The 11,652-nt window shown below is 37.7% G+C and overlaps 1 protein-coding gene across 1 annotated transcript in view; it reads left to right on the top strand.

Moving 5' to 3' along the window:
* The first annotated feature begins 443 nt into the window (after nt 1-443).
* Nucleotides 444-11,652, top strand: part of LOC120770539 (GATA zinc finger domain-containing protein 11) — a 34,042-nt gene continuing 22,833 nt past the window's right edge. The window contains exon 1 of the mRNA XM_040098094.1: nt 444-1,584. Within this exon, the coding sequence (XP_039954028.1) occupies nt 1,555-1,584 (30 nt within the window). The 5' untranslated portion in view covers nt 444-1,554. The remainder of the gene's footprint in view (nt 1,585-11,652) is intronic.

Here is an 11,652-nt window from a genome sequence, read left to right as displayed (position 1 = left end):
GTTAAGGCATATCACATCGATTTTTATCAAAAAAGCTTCCGGGGAAAAAACCGTTTTTCATCTTTGTTCCAAAAAACTCAGTCGGTGACCGCGTTCTCTTTATGATTTCTCAGTTTGATTTTTTAAACAAGCCTTACATATTAATAATTGTGCTTACCAGATATATATATTAAATATAGAAATAACGAGAAATATGTATATTTTTGAGCCAAGAAATGTTCCTTTCCGTAGGAGTAAAATACTGCTGAATAATTCCTTCTAAAGCAAAGCATTACAAAGCGCTTTTAAAAAATCTAAAATCCACCGCAGTTAAAGCTCACAATTCCACATGTTGAAGCACGAATGCTGAGCACATTGGCCAACAAGCCCTACAACTAGTTCACACATTTATGGACTTGTTACATAAACGAGTATATGTAATATATCCATTTAATTAAGCTGGTTTCTCGGTCAGAAAGTATTCTACTTTTCACATAACGGCGAATTTACAATAAAAAAGTGTAATAAACGCGCGAGCGCTTTGCGACGCAGCGAATTGCGACAACCGCTCACAGAGCCAAAACAAGTCAACACAACAGCAAATGAGTTGTGCGCTGTGTGCTACGTGACGCCGCCAGGTAGTTGTGTCGTGCCAGCCGAACGACCAGGTGATCAGGCGGTCCAAGGCAGACGATCACAGCGAGAAGTGTGCGCGCACGCGTAACTCACCGACTAGTTAAGCAGCGCGTTTCATATCTGGCGGAGACGCGCCGCTCGTTTGGTGCCTTTCCTGCCGCGTGCGTGCCGTTGTCCACTGTAGCGGGGCGGCGGTTCGGTGTTGGATGCCGTCGCCGCGCCACACATTTCGCCTACTTGGGGTTTGGCGTATATTTGAGTGTCTGCGAAACACGTTTGCGCATTCAGTTGCGAATTTAATTTAAACCGAAGCGGTGCTCGTTGCCACTCACTGCTTTCAGTCGCTTTCGATTGACTGTTTTCGAATTTCAATTTTGTACTTAACTAACTTTATTTTGTTTTGTTTTGCAACGCCATGCAATTGAATAATAAAATTTGAGTAGTTTGGAGTGGAATTTGCGGTCGCATAAATTATTTGTTTGATGTCCAACAAAAACAAAACAACAACCAGCTGGTCGCCACCACACGCGGTGTAATTTGCGGTATCGTCGAGCTAAAACAAATAAATAAATAGAGAAAATAAACGAAATGCAACAGATTTAGATGTGAAAATCGACATTTGAACGTTTTGGAGAGCGAAAACAGCTGCTCACGCCAAGCCAACCGCCCACCGGTTGCCGATTTTCACCATTTCTCGCTCAAGTGACGCGCATATTTGTGTACTTATGAGGCCAGGCGACGGGTTTCGATTGTAAATAAATACCGTTTATATCAGAAAGCGCTTAAAAGCTGATTAACTGTAAAGTTGGAATTTCGGCGACTTTTATATTTTTGTTGTGTGTGTGCTTAACTTGTGTTGCAGTTTTGTTGAAAAGTAAATCGCGTAACTATTAACTTTCTAACCAACTTCCAGCACGAACATCAAAAGCCAGTATCAACATGTTTAATCTGCGAAGCCAACTAGATAAGGTAAGTTGCAATTCATTGTGGCTTCTGGCTTTCAAACTCACCGAGTATGCGATATTTGATCAAAGTAGTTGTATTAACTTCGCACCAATTCCATGCAACGCAACTTTGGGCTTCGCTAAGCAACGCGTTCTTAACTGTGCGTGAATAAAGGGCCTCAAGGAAATGTTTGCAATGGAATTATAGAATTTTAGAAAGATCAGAGTAGCGATGTTTTTGAAGTTTGGTTTCTTGTGGATTATTCTCTGATCTGCTAAATATAGAGTGAATAGTACCAAAATTTTACAAGAGGGTTAAAGAAAGGAATTGTTAAATATAGATAAGTCTTAACACATAGTGAAGTCAGCGAGCAGACAGAATTGTGAGGGGAATTTAAAAGCTGAGAGAAATTCATAGTGACATTAAAAAACTATATATTAGGCAGTCGAAAAAGTCTTTTCGTATGTTGTCAATAGATGTCGTTGGAGTCGTATATTTTCAGTGCTATCACTCACATTGTGTCATACCATATAGTGTTGGAAAGTGTGGTGAGTCACATAAGCAGCCATGACATCGCCAAAGAACTCAACATTCATCATCAAAGGGTTTTGAACCATTTAAAAAAGGCTTGCTACCAAAAGAAGCTCGATGCGTGGGTGCCACATGAATTGTCTGTGGAAAGTTTAGTGAAACGAAATGACATCGAACCAAAATGGTCGCAAAGTCAGGATTGACACCTCTAAAGTTAACCTGAGGGTTTGGTAGGGTTGAAAAGTAATTATCCAAAGGCTGCTGCTCCAGCCTGGTCGAATGATTGATTATACATTTTACTCTCAACAACTGATGAGATTGAAGCAAGCAATCGCCAGAAAACAGCCAGAACTGATCAACACAAAGGTCGTCGTCGACCATCAGAACAACGCTAGAATACACACATCTTTGATGACTTGGCAAAATTTGGGAGAGCTTGGCTGGAAAGTTTTTATACATCCACCATAAAGCCCTGACCTTGCACCATTGGACTACCATTTGTTTCGGTCAATGCAAAACTCCCTTAATGGAGTAAAGTTGGCTTCAAGAGAAGCTTGCGAAAATTACTTGTCGCAATTTTACGCCGAGAAACCAGAAAAGTTTTACGCTGACGGAATAATGTCTCAAGCGAAAAAATGGCAAAAAATTGTCTACCAAATTGGTACATATTTGTTTCATTAAAGTTCATTAAAAATATAAAAAAAATGTTGAAGTTTGATTAGAAATACGAAAAGACTTTTTCGACCACCATATTTCGAAAAATAGTTTTCAAGCGAAATTTGCACAAAGCTTAAAATATATGTATAACCAAAATAATTGTAATTTAAATAATATTCTTAGTGAGTCTACTAGGGTGAAGCCTTTTGGAATGGTTATCCATAAAGTAAAGTAAAGGTTTGATTAGCAAATTTAATAACGAGCAAACTTTAACTAAGTTAAGCCTTGAAACCTTTACTAGACATCCAATAGAGCTCTTTCTGGTGTCGTCTTGATAAATACCACAAAAATGTAGGCGTCTCCGCTTATTTGCAGAACTTTTTTAGAACTTTTTCTTAGCAGAAATGCACTTGCCTTACCTTAAAATGATTAAACAAATGAAAGATATAAGAAAATATTTTTTAGCATTAAAGGCATTCCCTCATATTTTCCAACAGGGAATAAATACCAATCGTATGAATGTATGTACGCAAAACAACGTCGGAAAGTTTGCGAAGTAATGCACAAAACCGCTCAGCTTCAAAGTTACGCGACTGCTGGAAACTTTTCGCATACAAACTTTTGAACTCTCCAGCGAAATCAATTAGGATTCTCTTAACTGTGTCTCATCTACTTACATGCCACTACAATGTTATATAAATACGGTTATCTACATAAGTTAATATGTTAATGTTTTGCCGATAACCTTTCAATTGCTGTTAATTACTTTGACTAATAAAAAACAAGCATTTTATTAGCCACGCTCACACTAATGCTTGAAGTTACAAATTATTTTATTGTTAGTGTATAAACTAACAAAGAGTATTTATTGTTATTCATTAGCCTAACAATTAGTAGGCCTCTTCGATTCGCCACTTCCCTGCCCGCTATGTTTGAACGCTGCTCTCTGTCGACCGTTGCGAAGGTGTAAGCAACAGCAAAGCTATGCTCCTTAATTTAATACAGGAGAGTCTGTGGCTGCCAGACTAAAGTGTCATTGTATGTGTTCAATATGTAACGTCTGGACAACCATAACACGGTGTAAAAATATACCACTTTATATTGAAATATATGAGCTACTTTGCAAAGGTTAATAATGAGGAAGTTCAAATAAGAAAAATGTGTTGAAATCAGGAAGTTTAGTTACGAAACAAAAATTAAAACAGCTGCATATTGAGCTTTTGTGTTTTTAACATATTTCGAAGGCGATCTGCCGATGCTACGTGCCGCACACAAACCCCCCTCGCCGGCTGTGAGGGTCAACCGAAATAAATGTTTGGCGCCATTCGTAAGAATGCTATCAAGAATATCTGCATTTTGTATCGCAAGTTCTACAACTGGCTACCCGGTTACCGTTTAATGTTTACGGTAATTCGAAATCAGAGTTTCAGAAACTCGTTAGTTTGCCGTGTAAAGTCATTGGTATTCAAGTTCAAAGTTATAAATTCATTAAGCCAATTCGCTTTTTAATGATTTTCCGCTATGTGTTTTTTTATTTTTTATGTTATGATTTCTGTTGTTTCATGAAATATACCGTTTGCTTTAAGCGACAACGTCTGAAGCACTGAACTTGGCCTTCATTCGCATATACATACATACATACATACATATATAATGCATAAATGCAAATCACACAAGCACAGCTGACGTCTATGCATATGTATGTGAGCATAGAAATTTATCGAAGCATCTCTTAGGTCACAATTCGTTCGAAATTGCGCAATATTTTATTCAACTCACGACACAAATTGATTGTGCATGAATTTTTCATATTTAGCGATTGGCAAAATAAATCCGTTTGATTTAATTTATGCATTTCGACAAAGCAACACGACAACCCAACAACTTTCTCCCGTTATGTTATGTGTTCGCCTACGAATTGTGTCCACAAGGTAGCTAGCAAGGAAATGGCAATGTTTTCCTGTTTTGATTTCTTTTCAGTCTTTCGTCACTTTTGATTGCATAATTTCTCATGCCTTCCATCAAATTTCGCGTTGGTTTTTTTCCCCCGCCGCAACAGCTGAGCGACAATGAGCTCGCCTAGAATAGCCGTGTTGAGAAGAAAATTGTATATTTGAAACTTGCGAAACACCCTGTATATTCCTTGGACTTACTACTGATAGATGTCATTATGAATAGGCGCTAATTTGATTACTAATAAACTTCCTTCTTTTTGATACCGTCACCAAGCCAACACGCGTTTTACTTTACCCATTCCAACAAGCCGAAATCAGTGACTCCCAAATGTAAATTAAAGTTGTTCACTACTGGTTTTCCAGAATATGGATCCACAGTTGTAGAGGCTCATTCAGGCCTCAAATAGTGCATAATAATCATTGAACCAGATGCACGTAACGTCGGAAGTGAAACTGTAACCATAAATCCGCATTCAGCGACCGGCAAAGCCGCTCGTTGCCAAGTCGGCTGCGACAGTTTAGTAAGGCCCTTGTGCGCACGGAATATTCATAATATTTAAAGTTTTTTATGTTTGTATTTTCTTATGTTTGACATACATACTCATTCTCCACCCAGTTTCCGCGGTGAACAAATTGAATGTGTGGTAATCAAAAGTTATTGAAAAGAAAATTAGCAAACGTCCGGTTATTTTATTCTGTCCTAGCAGTTCGTTAAAAAGATAGTACTTAAGTTAAATTTTTATTTATTTTTTGTTTTGAATGGAGTTTCTCAGAAGATATTTTTGGTGATTTGAAAAGTAAACAAATATTTTGCGCCCGAAATGACATTTGGTAAAGTCAACGCTTGAGCGCGCACGATACTCGTATGGTGATTTGCTATCGCATATTTGATATTCACGATTGAACGCGTTTTTGGAAATATATGCATGTCTGTCGGTAGAATATAAATTCAACTTAAATTTATTGAACGTTACGTAAATTTTAACTCAAAAATCATAAAAGTGAATCTTGACTGTGAGTCAAGTGAAAAGTGAAGCTATGACGATAATAAAGGCCCTCCTGTGCGCTTATTTTGAATTGCTTCCGGCCACGACCTACCATGTTCGGTTGTAAGAAGCTTTAAATACAAAAGCCATTTTCCTTATTTCCGTGCTTAAATATTCTGAAAAAGAGCTTGAAAGCCTTGCCTCAAGGAAATTCTATAACTCTTACATACTATAGTTACATACCAACATACTTACCTCGTTAACCCATAGACACGCATTAGTGCCGGCTCTTTAACTAGCTGAAAAGCGTTTAGCTCATCATCTTTTATTTATTTGTTTTCACATCTTTTTATTTGCTTTCATTGTTCACTTGAAATTTTTGTCACTTTTCGGCCAAATTTGCTTAGCTGAGGTCATCATTCGAAGAGTACTAACATTTCATACAGAAAATGTCAAATTAGTGCTGCTGAAAAGTAAAGTACTTACTGAAGCTATTAAAAATTGCTTAATGCCAATTAAAAAAGATCGAAAATGATCGCTTTGTAGCTAGGTCCTTTTCTACCTGGTCTTTTCAACGGAGTGGAGGTCTTCCAGTTACTAGTTCCACTAGATTACCGCTTTGGGTTCCACAAGAGTATAAAATTGATTTATGCACCTTTCCAAAATGTTTTCAAAAAGAGTTTACTCTCTTCACATTTTTCACCACGAATTGTGCTCATTACAGCTCGTCACCACCACTGTTTGAGAACGTGCGTCTGAGAAAGCAAAGAAAAACTTAATCTAAAGTTTAAAGTTTCTGCCTTTCTAAATCTCCAAAGCAACCAGTTTGATTCGTAGGAGCGAGAGAGTTTCGTCCAACGAGATAGCCGTCAGAAAAGGGCCGAAACAATTCTATGACCAATCTGACTTGTGTTCTACGTTCTTAAGTTCCATGGCTATATATACATAGAAACTCATTGTCATTGTGAAACTGTGACATATTTATTTCCATTTTATTACTTGATGTTTGAATATTTATGCACTTCATTCAAAAATCGGAAGGAAGGTTTTCTCAATCAGCGGGGTCAAAAGGAAGTAAATTCAGAATGATGATACAAATGCAAATACCAAGCGAAGTAGCTAATCATTTTATAAATATTATTGATCAATTATGTCGTTTTTGCTGCCAACGCACTTCCCACCGGTTGTCGCCAACGCCTGTCCCTTGCATTGACGTCGGTCGGCGCATGTATGGAATATCAATTAACGCCGCTAACGACGACTATTAACGCTGTCGACTTAATAATTGAAGCAGATTTGCCATCACCATATAAATGCAATCGAAAACAATAAAAAACACGTGCTCAAGCTGCACGTGACCTTTGCATGAAACCCAGTCAAATAGAATTTTTCAATGGATTTATAGAACAACTGACTTTGCACAGCTTAATGAATTCACAAAAATGCATTTTAAATCGTTAAACTCATTTTAGCGGCATTTGAGAAAGTGTTGCATGCGCCTGCAGTCACGTAGATTAATCTGACGCATAACTGTTAATATATTATAACAACTGTTTAAAAAATGTGTCTATTGCCTTGAAGCGAAATATACTATAATATCGATAGTGTTTCAGAGCTCTTAACAGAAATATTTACAAGAACAGATATATCCCATGGAATTTCATAGACGACAAGCGAGTTGCGTCAATTCAAAATCATTGTTCAAAACCATAATTTCCAACCAAATATAACAACTTTTCACAAACCCTTGATTTAATGAAAATAAATGGCCATCGATTCTGTCCGGCCGACCGCTGACCGACATTAATTATGCATATGTTTTCAATATGCATCGATTGATTGCAATAATTTGTTATTAGGAAAACAAGCTCTGGGCATTAGCCTTTCGGCTACCAGGTTTTCGCACTGAATCATTTATAAACGAAATTAAATGAAAACTATATAGTTTCATAAATGCATTGATTAATTTATTATCTGCCAAATGTCAGGCGTGTGGCTGTAAATGCGGGCCAATCTGTGCCAATAAAACCGACACGTTTTTCATTTAAAATAAATGCGAAGTGGTTGAATTTGATTTTAATTTGAGCCCTCACTTAAATGGACACAAGTGCGAACAGCTTTCGGTCGCACGAGCTCGTAATTTACCGCTTAAAAGCGTTGACACTTGACAAGGTTTTAAAAAGTCACCGCTCAATTCGCTTAGTCAATGCCAAATTAAAACAGATTACGCAAACTTAGATTTGTTTAAAAAATCACCCGAAAATTTGTATTATTCACATAAACCAAAATAAAACGTTTCAATAAGAAAAAACGCGCATTTATGCTCAGCGCTTTCGTTTTCAATTAATTACTAATTTTCAACTAATAATTCATGACGCAAACCAACTAGTGGTTTCGCAAACCTCTTCCAACAATGTTGGCGTATACAGGATGTTCGTGTCATCAAATATTTATACACATTCGATACAAATATTTGTATTAAATTTCAAGTGTTTTCATTCAACAATGACTCACACAGTTTCATTGGCCAGGGTTTGTTTTCTCTCAGCTCAAATACTTGCAGTGTCAATGAGGCAAGAAGAACTATTTTAGCAAATAACTACAAAACACTTCTAATAAGAAGTTCTTTTTTCTAGCCGGATTTACAGAAATATGCAAGTGTTCTAAGGTAGGACTACAAAGTATGTGTAGACTGTGGGATGGTTGGTATTGGCGGACGGACAATCGACGAACACGTAAGCCAAAGAGCCGTTCACCAATCAAGTAGAGCTTAGTAATGATGCGAAAATACTCACAAATATTGTTGGAAAATTGCAACAGAATTTATGGACCTGGTGTTGTAAGCAAAAAGCTGGACGTTCAAGCTGATCATCCCAAAATGTAAACTTAAATGCAAATGTAATCAGAATAGTTACAGAGTATTTGCCTGAGTCTGATATCAGATGCATTATTATTCTTTCGGATAAACGATTTTCTTTTAACACTAACGAGTGTGTGTATTTTGCAAAATAACGGCAATGAGTTTGAGTTTCAGAACAACTCAAAATTTACAACGAGTTTACTTCAAGTATGTATTTTCTGAGGGAATGAGAATAAAATCACTCAACTAGTGATGAGAGGAGTTGGAAGAGTTTGCTGCGAATTTTAGTGCGTTGACGTTTTTTTGCTAATTTCTTCTTACAAAATAATACTTTATAAGGCATTTCGACCAGCTTTAAGCACTGCAAACAGACACATCTATGATTAATCACATACTTGTATGTTTATGAACATTTTTACACTATTAAATACCCTGCAGTGGACTTTTAAACCAGTTGTGAAAAATACCAGACCTACTTGTCAGAAAAGCATCAAACTTATACCAACTGGCTCTTCTCCCAAAGGAACATCATTACCAAAAGTGTTAACTTCACTAGGAAGTTTAAGGTTACTCTCAGCAGTAAGACTGAACGGAACGATTTTGCTCTCGAGCTACTGCTTAGAGACAGTACAATCAAGTGGTACACTGGTAGCGCAAAAACGTCGGAGGGAATTGTCGCAGGGGTCACAGCACCACGCACAAAACTCTATACCTACATATGTAGTTCTCCGAGCATATTCCAAGCAGAGGTCTTTGCTATAAGTAGGTGCGTAGAGATAAACCTTTTAAACATCTCTATCGCAATGAAGGTATAGCTATATTAAGCGATAATCAAGCGGCAATAAAAGCGATCTCTGTGTACGAGATCAAATCTCTATTGGTGCAGGCGTATATAGAACGACCGAATCGTAATGAGATGCACTTTATTTGGGTACCCAGTGACAAAGGTATTGCCAGTAATGAACTGGCTAATGAGCTTGCCCGCTCCGCCGCATCCACTAACATGGTAGTTCCGGAACCCTTCATTGCGGTTGGTCCTCACACCATAAAGGAGCTGCTCCGCAAGGATGAAGCAGTGGCAGAGAGAAGCATTGGCAACAACTCCTAGGCAAGCGCCATGCCAAGTTGCGAATAGGTGGTTACAACCTTAAAAGGTTTAAATATGTAATCAACCTTCTAAAGGAAAGAGTCAGGCTACTTATCGCCTCCTACACCGGCCATTACATAACATGGGCTTCTTGTGCGATTCGCCCGGTTCTGTGACTTGGAGTCTGAAACTTCAGAACACCTGCTAATTGACTGCACGGCCGTCCGTAAGCGCAGGATAAAGGCCCTTGGGTCCATGTTTCCAAACAGGGGTCACATCGCCTCTATAGCAACTAGCAGTATATTGGAATTCATCAATTTGCTGGGGCTAGGTGATCGTTGTGACTTAGCAGAGGGCACAATAGATCGCGGCAATCCTCAATAAGTTATTAAATCTAATCTAACTTATACCAATTTTTTGAAAGTTTTTTTAGAAATAGGGCAGAGTTACGCCAGCTAATCAGCATTTTTGTACCCAGAAGGTTTTATAGTTTCGATACACTCAAAGATAACGAAGCCGAAATCAAGAATTTTACCTAAGAACTAAGCAGTTAATACCTCTTTGGTTTAAAGTGGTATGAAACCTTAATTTTCTGAGCGAAATCTGACCATTTACAACAGTTTTAGACAGCCATCTGACTAGTTATATTTTTGTTTCATACTAGTTGTAAAGTAATTAATAACTAGTTGCTTTGACCGCAAGGTGTCAACATGACTACGGTATGATAACAACAACGCTGTGTTCAGTCGTCAACGCCAATGTTACTATATATAGCACACACACCTAGTTGTAGGTATGTTTACTGAAAAATACTATGCCGGTAATTTTTCATTTCGGCTACTTCATCTTCATAAATACATTTGTATCTGGCCGTCAGCCCTGACATTGCTCAGGGCCAGCCTGAAGAGCGACACCACGCTGCCAGCCCTAAGCAGCGTGTGAGTCTTAAACATGTGTATATTGTATGTATGTGTGTGTTTTGATAGGCGTCAGCGCAAATACTGGTTTGGCGCTGGCTTAAAGTAGTATGCTTCTTGCTGTGAGCCATGTGATCCATTAACTGCGCAAAATAACAGTGTTTGTCGGTATGTATGCGCAAATGTGTGTTTGTGTGCGCTAATGAATTAGCTTAGCCCAGTGACATTCAGAAACAATGAAATCGCATAAACAAAAGAAGAATATTTGAATATTTTGTTCTTGGGCAAAAAACTGTTTCACTTTCACAGGGCGCACAGCGGTAATCCTACTACTCAGGTGCCGCTAAATTTCGTGATGTAAGTATGCACACCCATATATAGTAAATGGATATTTGCGCTCGTGCACGTAGCGCTTGAGCCGAATTTGTTCGCTTTCAGCTCCGGCACACGTGGTCGCTCGCAAACATAAACAACAACCAAAATGCACAGGCACAAAAATTAAAAAATGCGCAATAAGAAATTGAAAAATAGAAATAAAACAACAACAACATGCAGAGTTTTGACTCTTTTCTGATTTTTAAGATTGTCATTTGAATTAGCTTTAATTGGTTTTAGCAGCAACTGCTTTTTCAGGTATTGGCATCGGCAGTTTGTTTATAGCCTCTGCTCTTTTTCGTTTTTTTATTTTTAATTTTTGCTGCAAAAAGGTATTTATGCTAATTTAATATGGCATCTCTAATTAACAGCTGTACTAATTATAGCAGCTCGGCATAACTTTACAGTAATGGACAACGGTACTCGTTAGAAAAAGCCAGTTTCATATTACACAAAGCAAGCAGACGCTAATTATGTTGCCCAAAATGCACTCGAATTGTCCAATGAAGTGAGTGCGCAATGTCAATAAGTACAAATAATATTGTTATTTATTATGCCACATAATATTTGCAATATCTTTGTTTACCCTAAATTAATTGCAAACAAACACAAAAGCCATTTAAATAGTTAAGTTGGCCATTATGCTGATATTTGCACAATTTATCCGTCGGAATGCACCGAATTTTGTGTATTAGTGTGCAGTTAAACAAACAAATACATATGT

This window comes from Bactrocera tryoni, chromosome 3, assembly GCF_016617805.1.
Source record: "Bactrocera tryoni isolate S06 chromosome 3, CSIRO_BtryS06_freeze2, whole genome shotgun sequence".
Lineage (NCBI taxonomy): Eukaryota > Metazoa > Arthropoda > Insecta > Diptera > Tephritidae > Bactrocera > Bactrocera tryoni.
The sequence above is the reverse complement of the archived record's forward strand: the minus strand, read 5'-3'. Positions and strand labels throughout refer to the sequence as shown.